The 22,927-nt window shown below is 41.1% G+C and overlaps 3 protein-coding genes across 11 annotated transcripts; 2 read left to right on the top strand and 1 right to left on the bottom strand.

Annotated features, from left to right (window-relative positions):
• The first annotated feature begins 4,119 nt into the window (after nt 1–4,119).
• On the top strand, nt 4,120–5,934 carry LOC102715107 (nucleosome assembly protein 1;4-like). Of its 3 annotated transcripts, none has more exons than XM_015836421.2 (4): nt 4,120–4,483; nt 4,942–5,017; nt 5,095–5,160; nt 5,350–5,934. In XM_015836421.2, the coding sequence occupies exons 1-4, from the start codon at nt 4,401–4,403 to the stop codon at nt 5,575–5,577; spliced, it is 453 nt and encodes a 150-aa protein (XP_015691907.2). In that variant the 5' UTR covers nt 4,120–4,400; the 3' UTR covers nt 5,578–5,934. The 3 variants fall into 3 exon arrangements, with proteins under 3 accessions (XP_015691907.2, XP_015691909.2, XP_015691908.1); XM_015836423.2 differs by having other exon boundaries at nt 4,120–4,837; nt 5,350–5,929; XM_015836422.2 differs by lacking the exon at nt 5,095–5,160 and having other exon boundaries at nt 5,350–5,931.
• A 6,935-nt stretch (nt 5,935–12,869) lies between these two features.
• LOC102714825 (E3 ubiquitin-protein ligase WAV3) lies at nt 12,870–16,302 on the top strand. Of its 2 annotated transcripts, none has more exons than XM_040522893.1 (2): nt 12,870–13,463; nt 14,224–16,300. In XM_040522893.1, the coding sequence occupies exons 1-2, from the start codon at nt 13,173–13,175 to the stop codon at nt 15,967–15,969; spliced, it is 2,037 nt and encodes a 678-aa protein (XP_040378827.1). In that variant the 5' UTR covers nt 12,870–13,172; the 3' UTR covers nt 15,970–16,300. The 2 variants fall into 2 exon arrangements, with proteins under 2 accessions (XP_040378827.1, XP_040378828.1); XM_040522894.1 differs by lacking the exon at nt 12,870–13,463 and adding an exon at nt 13,482–14,146 and having other exon boundaries at nt 14,224–16,302.
• A 1,626-nt stretch (nt 16,303–17,928) lies between these two features.
• LOC102708983 (ELMO domain-containing protein A-like) lies at nt 17,929–22,211 on the bottom strand. 6 transcript variants are annotated; one of them, XM_015836217.1, is made up of 9 exons: nt 21,898–22,211; nt 20,519–20,625; nt 20,212–20,280; nt 20,003–20,118; nt 19,850–19,934; nt 19,658–19,778; nt 18,448–18,495; nt 18,255–18,353; nt 17,929–18,162 (listed from the first exon to the last, which is right to left on the bottom strand). In XM_015836217.1, exons 2-9 carry the CDS (start codon nt 20,615–20,617, stop codon nt 18,101–18,103), a joined length of 699 nt encoding a protein of 232 aa, XP_015691703.1. In that variant the 5' UTR covers nt 20,618–20,625; nt 21,898–22,211; the 3' UTR covers nt 17,929–18,100. The 6 variants fall into 6 exon arrangements, with proteins under 6 accessions (XP_015691703.1, XP_015691701.1, XP_015691702.1 ...); XM_015836215.1 differs by having other exon boundaries at nt 18,259–18,353; XM_015836216.1 differs by having other exon boundaries at nt 18,259–18,344.
• Nucleotides 22,212–22,927: the final 716 nt, after the last annotated feature.

Raw genomic sequence — 22,927 nt, 5'->3', positions numbered from 1 at the left:
CACAAAAGGCAATGACACAAATTTAAAAATAGAATATTAAATTAGTTTTTTCTAGTACTTAAATGAGTGTCACGCTCAGAAATTCCTCACACGAATTTCTGAACTTAATTGTGTATTAAAAATCCCTGTACAGAACCAGTCAGGGTACATAAAAAGACAATGTTGATTACATAACCATCGTTCTTAGAAACAACTGAAATAATAACATTAATCTAACGAAAATGCAGCGGAAAGATAATGCAAACTAGCTCCAGCGGGCATGGCTATTGTCCATAGGCAAACTTCGGCGACGGACAGCCTACTCCTGAGAGTCACCTCCATCAGATTCAACTTCCAGCTCTGAAGGGGGAAATTACGCCAGGCTGAGTACAAACCACCGTACTTAACATGTAGCACGGAAAAGGAGAGTAATAAATGATGCAAAGAATCATCAAAGATAGACTAAGGTTAGTTGCAATAAAGCAACATTTAATAAACAATAGGGATTAAACCAAATAAAGGTAGATAAGTAAATAAAAGAGTAAATAAGTAAATAACAATTGTAAAATACCACATCTCTGTCCAACGTTACACCATGTTGCAGCAGGTACAACCGCTACTCAACGTTACACCACGTTGCAGTAGTCCCAAGTGAAAGCCAGTTTACCCAAGTCATTAAAGGTTAGACTAATCACAGTGAATCTGGCAGCTCGCCCTTAACCGTGGGCATGGCTATTCGAATAGGTCTACTCTAGTGTACTAATATACCCACAAGATATAGTCCCACTATACTTGAACGTGCGCCGACATACCACCATGGCATATCAGATAGGAAACTACAATAGGACCCATCGCATAACCCTCCCTATTCAATCGCACCATACCTCAGGTTTCGCCCCCTCCTTTACACCAAGTTGGACAATCCCCTCTTATGCCTAGGCGAATCCGAAAGCAGCATAGGCCATCGTTAAACCACGACTCCCATCCATACTCCATCACGCTCATCCTTGCCTGGGTACGTCGAATACTTTAAAATTACACTTCAAATCCTACCGTTGCCCATTCTGGCTTGTGGTTAGTACGGAAATAACTTCCAGGGTTTTCTATGAACCGGTCCTTAATTGTTATGGGTGCGACTTTCGAAACCATGCACCCACAACCCACCATTATCAATATTTTAGTTGGCATTAACATGTATCGGATATTAAATGATCATCAACAACTATTCATGACTAGCAATGATTAATGTGTGATCCCATGAGCTACTAGTTCTAAGCACGGCTAAGCATTAAACCCAGGCCTAATCTCTATTTAAATTACCCATGGTGTAACATGAATCAAAATGGATAAACAACAGCATAATAATAGGTAACCCAAAAAGTTAATACAATAAATACTTTAATTGAAATAATGCACGTTTGAATAAATAAAGCAGAGATTTTGCAATAGTAGGCTCAATATGATCAAAGATGAATGCCACTTGCCTTTTTCTGGTCCCTGGGATACTTCGGCGACGATTTCGAAGTAAATCGGTGCGTCGACGGGCTTCAAATCTAAGCAACAAAACGCAAAATAAATAAAATAGACACAAACTCTACTGAAACAACACAAGAAAGTATTCTTAATGGATTCTTGGCAATTTTATGAATTTAATGAAATTTAAATGGACTTAAACGGAGACCCGATGAATTAGTTATGAATTTTAGAGGGGCGAGGGGAGGATGACATGTGGGCCTGGGGAGGAGAGGAGAGAGGAAGGGAGGGGTGGCGGCTGACGGGTGGGCCCCGTAGGAAAGGGAGAGAGAGGGGAGTGGCTGGCAGGCATGCGGGCCCCACTGGCCAGCCACACAGAACAGAGAGGAGGGGAGATGGCTTCGGCCGAGCAGGGGAGGGATTTGGCACCGGTGGCGAGCAGCGGAGGGCGGCGACTGCCAGGCAGCACAGACCGTAAAAGGGCAGCAATTGGCGGGCGGTGCGGTGGGGAGGACGTCGGCCGACGGGCGCGGGGAGGAGACGGCAGTGACGCGGCGAAGGGCGGGTGCACCCTGGTGATGGCGGGGTCGCGTCGGCAACGGCCAGGCGAAGATGATGGCGGGCGGAGGGGTGACGGCGGCGGCCTTGGCGGTAGCGTGCGGAGAGGAAAAGAGAGGGGGAGAGGGGATGACGGCGGCTTACCAGCGGTGGGAGCGGGCTCGGCGAGGTAGTGGAACGTGGGGTGATGGTCGGGGGCAAGCGAGAACGGCGGCGGCGCGCGAGATCGATCGGCAGTGGTGGATTTGGGCGTGGCGGCGGCTCGGTAAATGGGCGCTGCGGCGCTGGCGGTCAGGGGTTTTATAGGGGGGTGGCGCTGCTAGGGCGGAGGCGGCGGTTAGAGGCCAAAATGACCACGGGCGAGGGAGGCGGCGACGGAGGGAGCCCCACTCGGCCACGGGCGGCGGCACGGGCTGGCTCAGCCGACGAGGTGAGGTAGATTTCGCCGCGGGTGGCGAGCTGGGCCGAACGGCAGGTGGCCCAGGCGGGAGGAGGGAGGCAAGCGTGGGAGCAGGGGTGGTGGGCCGGTCGACTGGGCCGGCCCGGGAGGGAAAAGAAGGATGAAAGAAGGAAAAGAAAAGAAGAAGAAAAGGGGGGAAATTGGACTTCGGCTCAATTCGAGAAAGAAGGAAAAAAGAAAGAAAAAGGGAGGGAAAATGAGGAAAAAGAAAAGCCCTGCTTTTGCCGAATTTTAAGTTAACTTTTGGAGCGAAATTTTATACTCTGTAATTTGAATTTAAATCCAGTTAATGATTTTCGGACTTGGATTTAATTAAATTAATTCCTTTTAGAGAGGTTTTTTCTAAGTTAATTAAGCCAATTGTTATTTAACAATTTCTTTTATGATTTTAGGCTTAGGATAAAACTCAGGGTATGACAATGAGATACATATATGTGATCTTAATTGCATGCCTTAAAAAAAGGTGATTTCACACAATTATAAAAAGTATGAATTTTATAAACTAGCAACACACAGGTTAATATTTCAATATTATCAATTTTTACATTCATGCATACTTGAAAGTATGTAGTCGATTTTGGATGAAAGATGACAAAATAATTACAAAACTAATGATTTTATTAAGAGTAAGTACAATTGTAGTCCCTTTGGTGACTCTATTAATTATTATATGGTGGCATCTTTGAAATAGAAAAGGTGCTTTTGCAAATTTATGATCATTTTTCTATATGGAAGGATGCCACTGGAATAACAGATTTAGTAGAATTTTTGCAATTTTCTAAGAAATGTCACGAGAACATTTGAAACTTATGGTAAATTTATAATTGTCAGTAAAAAAAGGCTGAAGTATTTAAGACGATTTAATTCAATTTTAATTTTGAATTTAAGCCATAGGAAAGTTGGTTTCATGCCAAGATTTGACATTTGTGTTCAAGTTAAATGATTTTGACACGACTAACACACAAAAAAGTGAAAAGAATAGGTTGTCGACTTTAAATTAACTCTCAACGACTTTTATTCGCTAAAACTTTAAGCTGATATTTTTGATATTTCAATTGTACGTCCAATAAAATGATTTTGACATGACAAACACGAAAACATGTATTAACGTCCTTTGGGTTGAATTAATTAAATAATTTCTTTTACTAAATTAACCCTTGGCTAAAAAAAACAACTTCTTTTAATTTCATTTAAAATTTTGATCTCTTGGCTTAGGGAAATCTCAAGATGTTACATTATACCATTTAAATTTATCACACAATATAAGGGGTTTGGTGATGACAAGACAATACTTCATTTCTCATCAATCAAATTTTATATTACATTAATTTATTCTTTACCTATTTAGTAACTTTTGTACCACTTTATCTCCTGTCAATTAACTTTTATACTATTTTATTTTTTCCTTCATGACTTGTAGTAATGATGCTTCCATAATCTTTACGAAGAAGATCATGCTCCCTTATCCCTTCTTTCTATATAGTTAAGACCCAATGGTAAACTGTGGTTGAGCCACGTCACCCGTAAATCTCAGCCGTCGGATCTAATATGGACGATTGGTAATGCGTGAAGCCCAGCCCACTTGCGGTTGCACTTCCTTCTCATGCGTTCCCGTACTCCTTCTCCGCCCCGATGCCGCCGCCGCCAGGTGCGTTCTCTCTCCGTTCTCCAGCGCCCCTCCTTCTCCGCCTCGCATGGCGTCGCGCCGGGCGTCCGAGGCGAGATCCAGGTCTAAAGACAGCGCCGTTCTCTCCGCGCCTTCACTCACGCGCCAAGACGTCGCCGGACTTGGAGAAGTCGGACCACAGCACCCAAAACAGCGCCCCTAACTCCGCCGGAGACGTGGGCCGAGGTGGCGGCATGGACGTGGTGGATTCGGTGGTGGCATGGTGGCGGCGGGAGAACATGCTCAACAAGAGCCCCCTCCAATATGGCCAGCGCTAACGCTAACCCCGTTGTCGCCAAGGTCGTCCTCTCCTCGACCCCCTCAAGTCCGAGGAAAGCTCACTCCAGGCAAGCGCTCCCTGCTCCCCACTCTCCCTCAGGTCGTTGATACATCATCTCAAATGCATCCTTGCAAGATATGGCCGATCTGTGTGCCCAGTATTACATGGAGGCGTACTTGAACCAGCCCCAAGTGTTTTGTCCTTTAATGGCAATCTTAGGGTGTGTTGTCCTCGTTTTATAATCCATAGTACTGGCGGCTGAAATAACGGGCCGGTAGCAAATTTGGATGGATTACACATATATACGTTGATTTTTTTCCAAGTCAATGCTGTGTTGTTCGAGAAAAGAAGTCAGTAGTGTGCTGGCATGTTGATTTTTTTACCCCACTTAACCCGTCAAAAACACAATGCTCTGATCACGGTAAGAAACTTTTACTATGTAACAGGTTGTTTGTTCCCATAGAGTTGAATGATGTTCTGCCTTGCTCACCTAATTTTGCGTTTGTTTTGGGTGTCGTAATGGAGGGCTGTTCTTGGAAGAGCGAAAGATTTCTTGGGAGAGATGGCAAAGGCGAACGATAAATTGCAGCTCGATGTAAAAGTATGTTTCTAGCTGATATTACATTAGATGGGTGTTTTTGCTGTTAATAAACTACAATTTATGTAATTTATTTTCAGAATAAGCGTCCTGAAGAGTATGATATAGAAGCGCTTACAGGAAATGAGAAGGAATATATTGAGATGGTAAACTGGATTGTCTTAGGTCCTGTTTGTTTCCACTTAGGAATATGCTAATCTAGATTATTAGCAATAATCTGAAATAAACAAATAGATCATTGTGATATATCAAATAATATTTATCTGCTCAAAACGAAATCATGGGGGTACAGTTCAATTGTACTAATCAATGGGCAAATAATTCTGTTTTTGTAGGATTTGCTTCTTGGTGTAGCTGATCTGCATTCAGAGAAAGGTGTAGAGGTGGCTGAAGCAACAATGAACGGTTTCCCACCTACAGGAAGGTCATTCACTTGCAGCTCATCTGACTCTGAAGATGATAGCGATGATAGTGACGAAGATGATGGTGATGAACAAAACATGTCTGCCAAAGATGAAGATGAATCAGAGACTCAAACATCAAAAAGGAAAGAAGCCCAATAAACGACAGTAAGATCATTGTTCTCAACTAGAATGCTAGCCATTCTTGACAGGCAAGGACATGAATTATTAACACACGGAGCCAACACCTGGTATCTGGACAACTTGAAGAACAGACATCCAGATATCAGAATTGCCCGCCGTTTTTTTGCCCTAGAATACTCTAGGATTATATGCTAGCTCACATTCTGAATTACATGAAAAATAAGCTTCCTCACATGCATATCATTCTCGATGAAGAAACTGTGAAAAACAATGAGATTTAGTACTTATATACTATTACTAGATACCTACTGTTTCCAGCTTACAGTATTTACTACCTTCAGTTTTCTGTAACCAAATAAAGAAAACTTACTTTTATATTTGCATAAATTTAACTCAGCTTATATAAACCCAGTTATCTGGTGAAGATCTCGCTGTTCCTAAAAATATTTTGCTTGCAATGTTTCCATTATAAGCCTGACAGGTGTTGTGATAGTGACTATAAATTTGCAACTCCTTGGACTTGAAACGAGTTGTCCATGCTTGGCACTTTTAGCAATTGATGATGCAAATATCACATTTAATTGGTCAGGTAGCAGAACTACTCACTTTTGAAATTGTATACTATATTATATTCCTGTTTGGTTAGGTAGAAGAACTACTCACTTATATCTCCATTATTTCCTTTGTAATTTTTTTATACATTTTAATATTATGTGTGCATATTGCTAAATCTGAAGGAGTTTTTGTTGCTTCTAATGTTTCCAAGTCATCATATGCTACAAGGAGTAAAAAAGATCTCCACATTGTTAGCTTATGAGCTTGATGTCGTTTCAAGTATTTCTTACTTAGGGCATATTTTGTCTATCAAATTATTTTTAGGTTCAAACAATACAATCTGATTGTTCATGCTTACATGCATATTTCATTTTTTCTAATGTGCCCGCCGCAACGCGTGGGGTTTCATCTAGTATTATGAGATGGAGGAGTACAAGATAGACAGAGTATGAGGTAAGGGGTGAAAACTATATGTAGAAATCCCAAATCATATTAGATATCGTTTCGATTTTATCGGCCATTTTATTCATATAAATGCTACCGCCTCTGTTCCATAATATGAGTACTTGTAGCATTGACTAGATTTATATAGATACTAATATATATACACACCCATTGATATAGACCAATTTAGGGCTAGTCAAAATATCTTACAGTATGAAATAGAGTGAAACAGATGGAGGAGTAGAAATGAGATAGTTCAAATAAAAACATAGTAGACGGTGTTTTATGCATATGCTTAAAATGAAAATAGGAAAAAAAGAATGATTCCGTATTATCCTAAAGTGAACGCAAATGGCACTCCCTCCGGTTTTTTTGTCACGTCATCAACTTTTTTATTTACGTTTGACCCTTCGTCTTATTCAAAAAATTTATCCAAACATGTAAAATTATAAATCATAGTTAAAGTTACTTTAGTAATAAATAAAATCATAGTAAAATAGTCAATAATTATATAGATTTTCCGAATAAGACAACATAGATAAAAATATTAACGGTGTCAAACAAGAGAAAATTGGAGGGAGTATAAGATTTTGTATTCCTATCGTTTCAGTGGTATATCATTTTCATGTGAAATATCAAAGAAAATGATATAAACATGATTATGGTTTGCTTGTTTTTATAATACGTCCTTTCTGGAACTCTATTATGATAATTTCATCTCTAATATTTTGAAATGCTCCAGTAGTAGCAATATCGATATCGTTCCTAGCTCTACTGATTTGACTTTGTTTTTGTAAATAGAAATTTTATGGTCTATAGAAATTATCTAAAGGTAATAGTATAAATTTTTAATACCTTGAGATACTCAACAATAATTTTTATACTAGCAAATATAATACCTTCAGATATTATTTTGACATAGATTTATAAAAGAAAATAGTTTTGAAACTTTTTTATGGGTAGTGTCAGGCTAGCAAATCTATATATATATTGAATCTTGGAAGTTCTCTTGGGCAGTGATTGGGCCACGTGGCACCACCGTCGCCCGGGAATGGAGCTTGCGTAGCCATCTGTGTTGGCCTGGCGAATATATGTGTATATATTATATATATACTATTTGCGCCTTGCTGTTCAAAAACTGGTATGTGGCCCGATGGATAGGAGGGCTGGTTTTGTAATTAGCGCATGTGACTAATTGTTAAAATATATATTTTAATATAAATTTATAGTTCCGTTTGTCACTAAATAAATATAAATTCTCAAAATAAATCATTTTATTGTGATTGTATGGCAGATTATTTTGATTGTCGTATATAGTTAACGAGCGAAGATATTTCTACATATAACTATTTTATTTATGTATAAATTTTATGAATATAAATATTTTCTATTCATGAAATTCACGCCTAAATCAGATTCAATCTATTTTTTTTTCTAAAATTGCACGACATACCAGGCATGTATGGAGAGAAGAATGGCTTGCATGGAAAAGAAAGAAGAAAAAAATAAAAGGAAAAATAGAAAATAAAAAAGATAAAAAAACTAAGAAAGGTAAAAAAATGAAAATTAAAAGGTTCTTATGCAATATATGCCAATATTTAAAATTAAAATTTTGTATTGGATAAAAAATTAAAGACTAAGGACCCATAGAACTTGATTAAAAATAACATAAAAGGTTTTAGTGTGTCACCATTTTTTTCGTTGTCGAAAGACCAACCATCTTATTTAATGTGTTTATAGTATTGAGCATAATTTAATATTCTCAATTATAAGCTTCCCGAAGCAACGGCACTTCTCAAATCAATTGTATGTCGACCAGAGTTTACTATTCCTAACTCAATGTATAATTTATTTTTCAAAACTTATTTTAATTTACACAATTAAAACTAACCTAACCCAGTGCAACACACGTGCTTTTTTCTAAGTATATATCTATATATTAATACAGATATCTAGTATTTTAAAATTATTTTGTGTCTATCTATAGAGTGAAACACAAATTTACTGTAAAACAATGTAATATTTAAACTATATCATATCCTTCCACAATATAAAACTAAAAACTCATCAATTATCTAAGTAATATGCATGTGATACAGAAAAGGAGAAAACTTGATTTAGTGGCGGAGCTAGAAAATGTGTCACATGTATCATCATTTAGTGGCGGAGCTAAGTAATATGCACATGTATCTTGCTTAATTTATAATGTAATCTTCATTGTTTAGTTCATTTAAACATCTATTTCATAGGAGGTTATCAGAGTTGCCTAATCCTGACAAAATACTCTAGCTCCACTTTAACTTCATTAGCATTCTTGATCTAACATGTCAAGAAAAAAGGTTAAGGATATTTCATATGGATTTAGGTATGATAAAAAAAAACTTTATAAAAAATAGACTGGCGCAACTGTTGGCCGTAGGCGTGCAGCGAGACCACATTTTTCATTTAAAATAATTTATAACAAAATTAATTTTTTATTTATGGCTAATATCACTAAAATAATTGTTCCATATAAAATTTCCGTGCAACATTTCTAGTTACAGATGATTCAGCTAGCAGGGCAGGAATAGAGTAGTACAGTTGTGTTGTGGATTCATTTTCGTTCCTAGCTTGAATGCGCTGAGCCGGCCGCGCTACCCTCCATCCTATTCGTACTGCTACAGCCAGAGAAAGATGTACATGTGTCCTGTTCTCCAGCCCTGTCCTCACTGGAATCGACCACTTTGGTACCAGTGACTTCTTCAACTTGTACTGTATTCACCCATTAACTAGTGTGGTCTACTGGCGGTATTGTGGAACGAGACCACTGGTTGAGGCTCCCGATGCTTAGGGCGTGTAGCTCGCTCAAATTTTTGGGTTGGGTATTATATTGCATGTTTGATTATGATATTGGTCAACTATTTCAACGACTGTCAGAAAACCACAAGATGATTTTTTAAGCCTAATTAACTCGTCATTAGCATATGCGAGTTATTATAGCAGTTATGGCTAATTATGGAATAATTAGGCTCAAAAGATTTATCTCATAAATATTCGATGTAACTATAGTTATTTTTTAACTATATTTAATGCTTTATACATGTGTCTAAATATTCCATGTAACGGTTGAACACGAAAATTTTTAGGAACTAAACAAGGCCTTAGAGCAAGACTAATAATATAGTCAGCAAGCTGGCTGCAATACTCTTTACAGTCTTCTCTCAGCCCACCCATATAGTAATTAACTTTTTATCATTAATCCACTTGTCTCTCTCACGGAGTTTCTTTGTTCTTATGCCCGAACCGACTATAAGCTTAGATCTCACTTCTCCTCTCTCTCTTCCTATCTCTTCTCCATCTCAACATTTTGCACATCCTGCTATTATGCTTGCTCTAAGGGTAACAACATAAACTGGCCTATAAAATTTAAGACTGACTTCGAAAAGGATAACTAGTTTTTTTTCCTAAAAATTAGATAAATGATAAAAATCACTCCTTCGTAGGTGTAATGGTAAAAGCATAGAAGATGGTATTATGCATGAAGGTTTAAATTGCGATGTCCACATGTATGCATTGTGTTTATTTAATTGGTGCAAACCCCTAAGTCATACTTTGCATGTATAAAAAGCATATATATATATATATATATATACCTAGTTAAACCCCTAAGTTCAGCACATGCTAGGCTATTTAACCAAAAATTAATGTTCTTTAATATATATAGTAAATTGTGGTCAATGTCATAAACAATTTAAATAGGAAGATAGAAGCATGTTAAACCCACATTTTCAACTAATTTTGTTGAGTCATACTCCCTTCTCAAATTTTTATTTGATGCAGATATTTAATTTTAAATAGTACACAACAATGGGTCATAAGAACCTTTTAATTTCCTTTTTTCAATTTTTTTATTGCGGTGAACGGTGACAAGTGGTGCTGTTGTTGTCAGGTTGGGACTGAAATGAAATCCGAGTTTGGACGTGAATTTTATGTCTTATTCAGACGAAGCATATGTTGGTTTCTTTTTTATTAAAAGAAAGTAGGAATGGAATCTCAACGCCATTGTGATTCCATTTTATTCTTAATTGTATTTCTACGTGGATTCTTGTTTAAAAAATTAAAGGTAAATTATATTCTCACTTTACTGATAATAGATTTGCATTGGATTCTTAATTTAAGCACGATTGAAAATCAAGGGCCGCCTCCACCATGATTTTTGGCTCGTTTAGGCCTCCTGGATCGAAGGAATTTGAAAGGAAATTTAAAGAATTTTAATCCTTAGGAATTTTTTTCCTGTTATATCTCCTTTGGAATAAAGGAATATGGTTAAGAAAATTCCTATGTATTTGCTTCCTATCCCCCAATTCCAATTAAAACAAACATGAGCTTCTACCGCATGTTTTTATTTTCCTTCTAGAGGTCCCATGCACTCTCTCCCTTTCTCTCTCTAGCATTCTCTTCCAGAAAAAAAAAACTTCCTCTAAAATTCTTTTGTTTTGAAATACTATATAAATGTGGTGTGTGGCATCATATTTATTTGTTATCTATTTCTGCGTTTTTTTGAAACCTTTGTTTCGAAAGAAGCCCTTAATATATGTTTAGCTTTTGCTAACTAAATGTCTGTAGGATAGTATAGATTTAGTGCTCCTCTCGATACAAGCTTTTCAAGATACATGAATAGGAAAAATATTGGATTGTAACTCTATCAACCCAAATCCTGTAGACCGATAAGACACATGAAAACTGCAGAAATGACTTTTTAATCGAGCACGGAAAAAACACGACAACAAGAAGAAAAGAGGTAGACACTAAGGAACTTCTCCGAGATGTTGAACCTCATGTTAATAGTCCTCTAAAATTCCTATATTCTGAGGTCTGAGGTATTCATAAGGAATTTTAAAATAATTTAGAAGATATATTTATTTGTTTGAAAGAATCGTATCAGGAATTTTTTCTACAGGAACATAATGCTTCACAATTTTTGCTATTTTCTTTTCATCCTCATCTTTTCGTTTTAGTTATGCTTATAAGCCAAAATTTGAATTTTCAACCATAAATTTGAAATTGATTGTGGGGGTTTACCATTATAGTTTATTTTCCAACCTTTGATTTTAGATCATTAAGAACACTTACATAAGAAAATTAGTCATAATTTTATATTTGAAAATATGCTATTTAACATCTTTCCCCTAATAAGGAAACAACTACCGCTTTTGTTACTAAGGTAAATCTTAATGCACAGTTTCATCCAACACTTTCCAAGAATGTCACATCAACTTTTTTTAATTAAGTTTGATGGATGAAACAAACCCACTCAGTGCACAATTTAGTTTAATAGGCTAGTCGCAACATTAAATCTTTGTCTTAGGTTATGGTCAAGTGCGCCATACAAATCATGTAGCCATTTGTATATAACATGATACTAGCTTATAAGAACATAGTATGCATTTGATTTCTCCACACAGGATCATAAAAATTGCATTCACATGAAAACTCCCCCATACCCGCACCCGCACGAGTGTCGGGTAACCGTTGGGTACCCATACACGTTTTATGCATTATAATTGTGTACAACAATAAAACATACGCTACAGTAAAAATGCGTAGATTAGAATATGGAAATCTAAGATTCGAAAATATATAAGGCTACGAGATAAAAACCACTCGGCCATTCGTTCTGTAAAATCAATGAATAAGCAATTTAGCCACATTGCAAAATCAATAATTATACGATGACAATTTAAATAGTGGAAAACCCATTAAGGCATTACCAAGCTTCAGTCAACAATATAGGTATTTTGAACCTATGGATTAATAGGTTCGGGTATCAGGAGAACGTACATGCATCGCCATACCCACTAGGTGAAGGTTTTACCCGTTAACGTAACTGCGGGTATGATACTTGAAACGTATCCACCTCCTAGTAGTGTGAAAACCCAACGGGTTTTGGTTTCGGGTCACGGGCCCATTGCCATCTCTAGTTGGTATATTTACAATGGATGTAATGGATGTAGTATTTGTTCCGTACAACTTATAACATCTTAATACTTTCTAGTTTAATTTTAAATATATTACTCTCACGTACACCTTAATCATCTTATTATTGAGAAGTAATTTTTTTTCAACTCTAATACTACTTATATGCAAAATAATACAGAAATATAATAAAGAATAAACAATAAGTGAGGGGGCGGTCAAAGAGGGCGGAGGGAGAGAGAAACGGGCAGCTAAGCTAATAATAATTGGGCAACTCTCGTCGTCGTCCGGGCGAGAGTAAATTATTAGGGGAGGGGGAGACTGGAGGACTGCTTGCTGCATTCGTTAAGCAATGCACTAATCAATCAATCAATACGAAAACCGCACAAGGGAGGGAGAGAGAGCGAAAGCAAGTTTGCCGTCAGCCATGTGATACATTACATGATGAGATAGATAGAAGATGAGAGAGAGAGAGAGAGAGAGAGAGAGAGAGTGGTGTGTGAATCAGTGAGTGAATTTAAAGAAGTAGCGAGCGAGGACATCTTCCTCCTTCCCTGCCTCTGCCTTTGCTCTCTTCTTGAGCTGCTCAGAGAAACGCGACACAGAGAAGAGGAGAGAGAGGGAAGAAGCTCGTAGTTCTAAAGAGGATAGAATCGGTGATGGGGACGGGGTGGCGGAGGGCACTGTGCACGTCGGTCCGGCGAGATCCGGAGCAAGAGGAGAGGACGCCCCGCTCTGCCGGCGGAAGGCTGGGTGGCTTCTTCTCCGCCATCTCCGGCAACCCATCGACGCCCACTCTCCGCTGCCGCACCAAGTCATCTCCAGCATCCTCCACCGCCGCGCCGGCGCCCAAGAAGAGGATGCCACTGCTGCAGGCTCTCTCCGTGCCGTCGTCGCCCAGATCCCCCTCCAGATTCGCGCTGCTCAAGGCTTCCATCCTGCCCATCAAGGTACGTACGTACTAGCAACTCCTCTCTTACTCCTCCTATTGCAGCAACGACGAGAAGAAGAAGAAGGATCGATCAATCATTGCCACCCCACCCCTCTCTGTTTTGTCCTAATCCCCTTTCCTCCTCCTTGAGATTCGATTCGTCTCTGCTCATCACGCAATAATTAACTACTCCACTTTCCTTCCTCCAGTAATTATTATTATTATAATCCTTCCTGCAACTTCAATCCCCACTTTTCCCCTCTGTTTGCTTGCTTTCTTTCTTTCTTTCTTCTGAGATTGAGCATGAGAGAGATAGAGAGAAAAATGAATGGAACTAGAGGAGATTCATGGACTGTAGTACTAGTACTTGAGTAGACGATGATGATTGATTGATCTCGAAGAAGATACTACTCCATCAAGGATAGGAGATGGAAATGGAGATGGAGACGATGATGATTGATTGATGCAGCAGGGCCCAAGGACAGAGAGAAGAAGAAAGAAAGAAAGGCCGCTCCTTTTTATGTCAAACAGCATCATCAAGTGAAAGAAAAGGAGGAGAAGGCTGGCTGGGTGACTGTGGAGCAGAACCTGGACTGGAAAAAGATGGGATCAGATCGCCCAGCCAGCTTTTCGTTGATTCTAAATGCCAATCAAAATGCCAAAAAGAAAGATCCTCGATTTTCTTTGCTCTATCCACTGCACGTATCGTATCACTCTTCTTCTACTACTACTAGTAGTAGCTCTTAGTTTGTATACTAATGATGCAAATGCAAATGCAGACCCGGTGCGGCGTCTGCTCCCACGGCGTCAAGACCGGCGCCGCCGCGGTCTTCACGGCGGAGTGCTCCCACTCCTTTCACTTCCCCTGCATCGCCGCCCGCGCTGCCACCGCCACCGCGCTCGCCTGCCCCGTCTGCGCCGCCCCATGGCGCCAGGCCCCCTTCATCAACACCTACAAGCGCACCGCCACCACCTTCAAACTCGATGACAATGCCTCCCCGCGCCACCACAAGCGCAAGGCCTATGACGACGACGAGCCCCTCCAGCCGCCCAAGGCCGCCGCCGCCGCCTTCAACCCTATCCCTGAGGACGACGTCGCCGAGGCAGAATTCAGGGGCTTCTTCCCGCCGCGCCCCAGGACCGGCCTGGCCGTCACCCTCGCGCCGGAGGCCGCCCTCGTGTCCTCTGGCCGGAGGCACGGCAAGTACGTGGTAGCCGTCAGGGTCAAGGCGCCGGGCCTACGCTCCTCGCCGTCCACGCGCGCGCCCATCGACCTGGTCACGGTGCTCGACGTGAGCCAGGGCATGATGGGTGACAAGCTGCAGATGCTCAAGAGAGGGATGCGCCTCGTCATCGCCTCGCTCGGCCCGGCCGACCGCCTCGCCATCGTCGCCTTCTCCGGCGCTGCCAAGCGCCTGCTGCCGCTGCGGCGGATGACGCGCCAGGGCCAGCGTTCGGCGCGCCAGATCGTCGATCGCCTCGTCGTCTGCGCCGCCGCCCAGGGCCAGGAACAGGCGCAGTCCGTCTGCGTCGGCGACGCGCTGCGCAAGGCCACCAAGGTCCTGGAGGACCGCCGCGACCGCAACCCCGTCGCCACCGTCATGCTCCTCTCCGACACGCAGCAGCAGCAGGATGCTAGGAAGCCTGGTGCGGTCCGGCGCCCGCCGGCCGCCCCTCCAGCAACGCGGTTCACGCACGTTGAGATCCCCATCGGGCCGGGGGAGGAACCGGCGCGGTCGGCGCTGGTGGCGGAGGAGGACCAAGTGGGAGACGGCGCGTTCGCGGAGCACGCCTTCGCGAAATGCCTGGGTGGCCTCGTGAGCGTGGTGATGCAGGAGGTGCAGCTGGAGCTGGCCTTCTCGATGGGTGAGATCACGGCGGTGTACTCGTGTGGCTCCGGCCAGCAGGCGGTGGCCCTTGGCGGCGGCGGCGGCGGTGGCGCGGTGGTGAGTGTGGCGCTGGGCGAGATGTACGCGGAGGAGGAGCGGGAGCTTCTGGTGGAGCTGCGCGCGCCGATGAGCCTGAGCCACCCGCACTCGCTGTCCGCGCGGTGCAGCTACCGCGACCCGGCATCGCAGGAGACGGTGCGCGGCGCGGAGCAGCTGCTGCTGCTGCCGGCCCTCGACGGCGGGAGCTCGTCGCGGCGGCTCCATGACCTGTTCGTTGCGACGCGAGCGGTGGCCGAGTCGCGGCGGCTGGCAGAGCTGAATGACTACGCGACGGCCATCCACCTGCTGTCGTCGGCGCGGGCGCTGGTGCTGCAGTCGCCGCCGGGGCAGCAGCAGCAGGAGCTGGTGGGCAGCCTGGACACGGAGCTGAGCGACATGCGGTGGCGGCGCGGGCAGCAGCAGCCGCAACCGCGGACGCCGACGTCTGCGGGAAGACGGCGTGGCGAGGCGGAGGAGACGCCGCTGACGCCGACGTCTGCGTGGCGCGCGGCGGAGCAGCTGGCGAAGGTGGCCATCATGAGAAAATCCATGAACAGGGTCAGCGATCTGCACGGATTCGAGAATGCCAGATTCTGAGTTCGATCATCAATCAATCAATCAATCTTCTGAGCTTGTAATCAATGAGATTTTTCCATTTCTTTTTGTTTTGATTTTCTTCTTCTTTCTTCTTCTTTGAAATGAATCAAAGGAAGAGAACAACAGACGACAGTAGTATGCTGGAGTCCCTGCCGTTGTGCGGCGGACGTAAATTAAATTAATTATTACTCCCTCCATTGGCATTGCCATTACCATTTTACCATTCTCTTCTAATTGAACTACTACTAGTTTCAGGTGAACAAATACCAGCACTAGCTTTGGATCTCAATTTTCCATACGCTTTCGCTTCTCGCTTGACAAGAAACTCAAACTCATTATCTAAAATAACAATAAAAATCAAACCTTCTATTATCAAGAAACAAAAAATCAAGTCTTTCTAATCTAAAGAACAACAAAATCAAATATTCCGTTATCTAGAAATCTTTCATCATTATCTAAAAACCAAAGAAGAAAAATCAAATCTTTCTTTGTTCTTCCCAGTTACTATAAATTTACGCTGCGAAATGGATTACGATGAAGAAGGGCATGATGATTCATGCATGTGAGGTGGTTAAGGTTTTAAATCAATCAACAGACAGAGGCAAGCACCTCCACTGCTTGTGCTCATCATTCAGTCCATCACTGCTGTTGCCTTGGTTTGATGGAATCTTGTGCATGGGGGAAGAAACCGGAACAGTTAATCTGATACTGACCTCACCTTACATTACATACCTGAAATATGGGATGCAGATTAAAACGACATGCAATGCAACAATCAACAGGGAGATGATTCATGCATCTTCTTCTTCGGTTCTTGGTTGCCTGATTGATAGGGGCAGTTTTGGTGTGGCGGACTATGGGAATATGGGAGCAGTACACTGATTGCCTCCATGTCCATTCCTTCAAACACAACAGCAGCAACAAACAGTGTGTGCATGCATGCATGCTGCTCATCACCTCAATATACTACTACTAGTATATCATATAATCTGAATGTAGCGTTCATTTATCTAAAAAGATCCTCTCTTATCATATCTTTTATGTACAAGTTTTATGAACTGTTAAACAGTATGTTTTTTATAAAAAATTATACATAAGTTTATTATTTTAACCTTTTAGAGTAAATTTTAAACTTTATGGTACTTAATCTTATCGTTTATACATTAATGTTGTATAAAATCAAATAATCTTTTATGACTAAAAAGAACATCCTACTACCTCTTGCTGTTTCTCTGTGCTGTGGTAGCAGCAGTGTCGATTTGGGCGCAACACAACAAATTCAACGGGCAACGACGAGGGCCTTGTTTGGCCGGTTGCGATTGCCTCCATAGCTGCACGTACACTACAGTGCATATTCAGGCATCAGCTAGCTGCTGAAAGAAAAGAAAAGAAAAAGAGTAGCAGTGAAATCAAATGTGCCCACATCTGCAGCACTGTTTGCAGTGATGGACGGGCCAGCAGGTACTCATACACTGTATACCGTATCCCCTCCACTGTCTCCACATACACACAACAATACTGTAGTACTATTATACTCTTTCGTCTTTCAGCAACTGTATTCTTCTTCTTCTTCTTCATGATTTAAAGGAGCAGACACATGCCGCGTAGATCATGAGTACGTGAGATCTGATCTGATGGGGCCAAGCAACGTAAGTAACATGCATGTTTGTTCAAGACTTCTTTTTTCTCGAGCTTGTGCCTCCAGTTTGCCTGATTCCTGTGTGTGCTTTTTGATCGCCCACTCAACCACTAGAGGTTAACACAAGATCGATACTGCAGATGCAATCATTTCTTCATTCCCACCAGAGTTTATAAATTAAAATACTCGAGGCTTTTCTTGGCTCCGTAGTTTCTGAAACCTTCTAGGCTTCACTTTTACTGTCAGTTAATTAGGATCATCGATCAAATTTACTTGAAGCCAGCCCTCTCGGTTGAAACAAAATTACTCGACCCACTGTGTAAGTGTAATGTCTGCCTCTTTCTCTCGGATATACGTAAAACATGATGATACATGGATATATATGCAATTTACAAGTCAATTTATGTTTGTGTTTTCGATCTTGAGCCTCCCTCCGGCCGGCCCCTAGCTAGCTACTTGTACAAAAGGTTGTAAGCTGGCAGGTCATGGATTTCACTGACATCCTCTAGAGATAGCTCTCTCTCCAGCTGCTGCTTTGTTGCTTCCAATACTTGCTGAATTAATTTGATATTTTGATTTCTCATCAGTTAACTAGCTAGCTGTTCTATATATTCCAAGATGGAATGAGAAGAAAAACGACACATACGTACATTGAACTGCATGTAGGAGGCTCGCATTGCCAGCCACTGGGCATCCATCATCTCGAAAGCTATACAGTACAGGACATCAAATGCATCTTCGTGTTCTAGCCGTGAATTCAGTGTTTAGTTTCAGTTTACTGCTACATCCAGAATATGTAGAGAAATTAAGGCGCTGCTTATGCATGATTCGATTCTCACCTGAAAGCACTTTGATAAAGTTGATCCCTGGCAAAGACTTGGGCCGTTCTGAGCAAATCGATCGAGCAGCAGAGCAGCCAAATTAAGATCCATGAAGAAAAGGGCAAAAGAGCAAACTAATTTAAAATAGCACATCAATCATACCTCGTGGCATTATATATACTACATGTCATCTCAAGATAAGAAAATAGAAAGAAAACAGTAGAGCCACCTCTGTCTATTAGCTTTTGCTTATACTTATAAGTCAAAATTTAAATTTTTAACTTTAAATTTAGAGTTTATTTTGATCGTAGTTTATTTTTAAACCTTAAAATTTAGATCCTATGAGTATTTATATAAAAGTTTTATTTTCTAGTTACAAATATATCGTTTGATTTTTTTTTCAAAAAATGTGAAAAGATGACCGTAGCCCTAGCCATTATAGAACCAGCGACAATTCAGTAACTGTATTCGACCAGTTGCACTCAAGGAGCACATGAGCAATCAAACAGGCATTAAGCCTTTGTTGCGTCAAAGCATATATAATAATTTTACTGATAATTATTAGTAGTTCCTTCTTGGAGTGGCCGGCTCAATGATTCTAGCTAGCTGATTCTGTGCACATAAACATACAGGTTGATAGACTATATAGCAGGGGCCGGGAACACACACACACACGCAATGAAACTGTTGGGCATCTGAATCAGTTAGCAGTTAGCATATATGCACCAGCTGTATTGTATGTATGTATGCTAATCATTATCTAACAAAAATGTATGTATGCTAATGATCGATGTAATGGTCATTATCAAACCAAACCGCAAGATTCCTTATTGTTCAGAGTGCACAAGAGAATATATAATAATAACAGGGAACTCACAAGGGCAAAAGATGCCTTGTTGATGCCAGTACCTGACCTTTCTACTCTGTGTTTGATTATGTGCTGATCTACTACTAGCTAGTTAGTTGTTTGACTTGTACGGCTGGGCACATGCATGGTAGATGTACTCCACCAATACCGATGCAATGCAGTGTACATAGTCAATGATGCACAGGGTAGGAAGTGAGTGATTCTTACGATAGATATATCAGATTAGTTCGATCGTTGCACATCTACAGATGCCATGCACATGCCCTTTCTTGATCTCTTGTGTTCTGTTCTGTTCTGTTTTGTTTTGTGTGCAAACGCAAACGCAAGCACAAGCACAAGGCATATATATATAATACCTACCTGCGTTGAGCTCCAATAGCTGGATCAACATGTATGAGACGTTAACACCGGCAACTGCGAAGGGGTACTCCCATGTGGCCCGCATGCCTTGTTTCTTCAGAAGCAGCCTCTGGTAAGAAGCCTATATAGCAGTTTATCTTCTGTCAGACTCAGCACCTAAGACAGACACTGAAACAGTGGAACACACCGTACCGGATATGTGGTTGCAAAGAAATAAAGATTCTCAAGCCCCACTAATCCACAGCCCCTGAAGATCAAGAGTAGAATTTGCTTAATTCTACACAAACCAATTAGCTAGTTAGAGATGAAACAAAACAAAAAAAAAAACCCCAATTAGCAAATAACCTGAAATCTGTGGATGGGTTTGGACCCTGCCACCCCATGTCCTTCCACTGCTCTGAAACTAAGCTTGACAACTCTGCATCCGGAAACGAAGCACTCCACAGAGCCCTTAGGGCTTCCTACAACCACAACACACACACAAATTATATACTAATATTAAAGGTATATTTTATTTAACCTTGCTGATATCTATATATGCTGTAATTTCTCACTCGATGTTCTGGTCGAGTTTCATCATAAGGTATATTTAGTCTTTCCTTCAGCTTCTGCAAACGTCGCTCCTGGTGAGTGGTATTGCACAAGGTTAATCAGTTCACTCTTGAGATGCAACAAATTCTCTGAAACTCTCATATATAATCGATGGATGCTACTATTATCGTTATGCACTGCATTTGCTGGTTCAGTTAAATACTACTACGAAGCAATCATCAAAATTATAATGTAGCTATTTCCATTATCAAAAAAAAAGAAGAATGTGGTTTGTTATATGCAAATTAATCCTAGCTAATACAACTTCACCTGAAGAGGGCTCAGCTCAAAGGTCTTCTCAGCATTGAGTTGCCGCCTTCTACCTGAGCTGTTGAAAAGGCCCCCAAACCATATCCTATTCCCAACCATAGCATCAACTGCAATCCGGTTATTTGCAAAGCAAGAGTCAAGCATAAATCAATCATGTCTTTGAATAATATGAAAAATAGGCACTTAAGAGGACCTGAAAATCGTACATATAATTTGACATAATATTCCCCAAGCCAGAATATAGTTTTATTCAAAACTGGCAAAACATTAAGGGATATTTCCTCCGTTTCAAATGTAATCAATTCTAGCACTATTCAAGTACTATTGTCTCACTAGTCACGTCTTATTCAAAATTCTTTCAATTTCACCTCACCTACTCTCGCACTCTCATCCATTACTCATTTATCATGAGACACCATTATATTTTTGTCTCAACCTTAATTCATGTTAAACAACCTAGAAATGCCTACATTTTGGGACCGAGGTAACTATTATTGTTAGAGATATGATCCGAATTATTATCTATAATGTGTTTGGATTATATTACTAGTTTCCTACTAGGTTTCTCTTAACCGTTTCCTATTTGGAGTAGAAGTAGGATTAGTTTTCTAATAGTATTCTGCAATCTTTTTCCTATTAGGACTCTTTGATTTCCGCTTATATATATCCCTTGTAAGCTGCACGGGAAGGGTGCGACGGCTCGGTGTATTCCCCTGCATTGTAATCACACCTCATAGTAGTTATTGCCAGTTGGCGCCCGTGGTTTTTTTCCCGTAAGGATTTCCACGTTAAATCTGTTTCTCGATTATGCGTCAATTTTCCTAACAATTATAATGCATTTGGGGGGGGGGGGATTAGGGTAATATTGTAGTAGTACAAAATTCTTATGAGCCTGCCACTTATGGTAATGAATTATTTTGTTCAGAAACATGTTAAAATATGATTTTATATATACAATGTGGGTGATTGTTTGGATTTTTTATGGAAAAGCCCAAATGACATATTTGCAGATGAAAAATAATTTATTGATAAAACTTTTATATACGTATTCTTAACTATCTAAAAGCCAATATTGGCAAATAAACTTTGGTGAGAAAACCCTAAAGTCAATTCCATATTTAAGATTAAAAATTTAAATTTTGGCTTATAAGTATAAGCATAAACGAAAGGATGGTGGTGGTGACCTTTGAATTTGAAATTCAATACCTTGTGTTTCAGCACTAGAAAAAATTGTTAGGCAACTGCCTGTGACATAATATAGAAATTCTGTCTTCTCATGCATGCTCTTAGTTCCTTCTGTGTCATCACATCTAGTTTATGTGATAAATGTTGACGACGAAGCAAGATATTGGCAGAACACACAGAGGGCATGATCATACCTGTTGGGATTGGACTTGAAATGGAATGCCCATCAAAGAAGACGAATCAAAAACGAGCTAGCTGCCGGCCGGCTACGGCTAGCATGCATACACGTAGGGTAAGCAACAAATCAATAGGCTTAGTTTAGTTCCTCTGGTGCTGGTGAATTAATTTGTTCTTGGCAAGAGATGGCCTGGAGAAGGAAGGAAGGAAGGAAGGGGAAGGGAGGATGGAGAATTGGAAACGGCCGGCCCGGTTTCCAATCCAACAGAGCCTGCCTTCTTCCTTGCCTTCCCCTTGCCCTCTACACCAACTTTTTAATTGTTTCTTCGGATTCAGCAAAATGCTACTATCTAGCTAGCTGTGTGCGTGCATGCATGCATGCCTCTATATTTTGTCTCTCCGATCATCTCGCCTCACCATTCATCATTTTTCCCACGACCGAGCACAGCATACGTATATTAATGGCAGCCTCAGCCTGACCGGGCAACTCAAAGGGCCTATTTAGTATGTGACTGGCACTGGGCCTCCTACCAACAATCTCTCCTGGGCTTCATTATCTATACGGTGTCCTACTCCTTCCTTTGGGATCTCACTTCCACCGCATCCCCTAACCCCGTGGTCTGACGGTGGTCCGTCACATCCTACTCATCTTTTAACAGGCCTAAATACGAGCTTGTCACGGGTGGTGCAAGTTACGTGGGTTCTGGAAGGGCTAGGAGACGCCTTAAACTTCGATTGACTCAAACCAGAGCCCCTCATAGGCTCACCACTGATGGTTGTACATACGTGGTCGGTTCTAACAAGTTACCTATGACGGTTCTAGACATAAGAGTCATCAGAGGTGTGTCGGGGTCACCTTTGAAAGCATTTTGTTTGAGACCGTCGGAGATGTGGCTCCCCCTATATATACGCTTTTGTTACATCCCACCTAGTGCACTATTCACGATTTGGTGGGAGGGCTTGGGGGCGAATTTTTGTCTAGAATTTGAGGTTACTTTTTAAAAACAATAAAGGGTTCCATTAGAATGATATTATTTTTTAACAGAT

Source organism: Oryza brachyantha, chromosome 4, assembly GCF_000231095.2.
Source record: "Oryza brachyantha chromosome 4, ObraRS2, whole genome shotgun sequence".
NCBI classification, from domain to species: Eukaryota; Viridiplantae; Streptophyta; class Magnoliopsida; order Poales; family Poaceae; genus Oryza; species Oryza brachyantha.
Note: the sequence above shows the minus strand (reverse complement) of the source record. Positions and strands in the feature narration are given on the sequence as shown.

Bases quoted from the DNA above. Each gene is read 5' to 3' on its own strand.
- LOC102714825 (XM_040522893.1), top strand. From the start codon at position 13,173: ATGGGGACGGGGTGGCGGAGGGCACTGTGCACGTCGGTCCGGCGAGAT. The intron at 13,464-14,223 runs GTACGTACGTAC...ATGCAAATGCAG, and splicing joins CTTCCATCCTGCCCATCAAG to ACCCGGTGCGGCGTCTGCTC.
- LOC102715107 (XM_015836421.2), top strand. From the start codon at position 4,401: ATGGCCAGCGCTAACGCTAACCCCGTTGTCGCCAAGGTCGTCCTCTCC. The intron at 4,484-4,941 runs GCAAGCGCTCCC...GTCGTAATGGAG, and splicing joins CCGAGGAAAGCTCACTCCAG to GGCTGTTCTTGGAAGAGCGA. The intron at 5,161-5,349 runs GTAAACTGGATT...CTGTTTTTGTAG, and splicing joins AGAAGGAATATATTGAGATG to GATTTGCTTCTTGGTGTAGC.
- LOC102708983 (XM_015836215.1), bottom strand. From the start codon at position 20,617: ATGGTTGGGAATAGGATATGGTTTGGGGGCCTTTTCAACAGCTCAGGT. The intron at 20,119-20,211 runs GTGAGAAATTAC...TTGTGGTTGTAG, and splicing joins AAACTCGACCAGAACATCGA to GAAGCCCTAAGGGCTCTGTG. The intron at 18,163-18,258 runs GTACGTATGTGT...AAATTAATTCAG, and splicing joins CCTCCTACATGCAGTTCAAT to CAAGTATTGGAAGCAACAAA.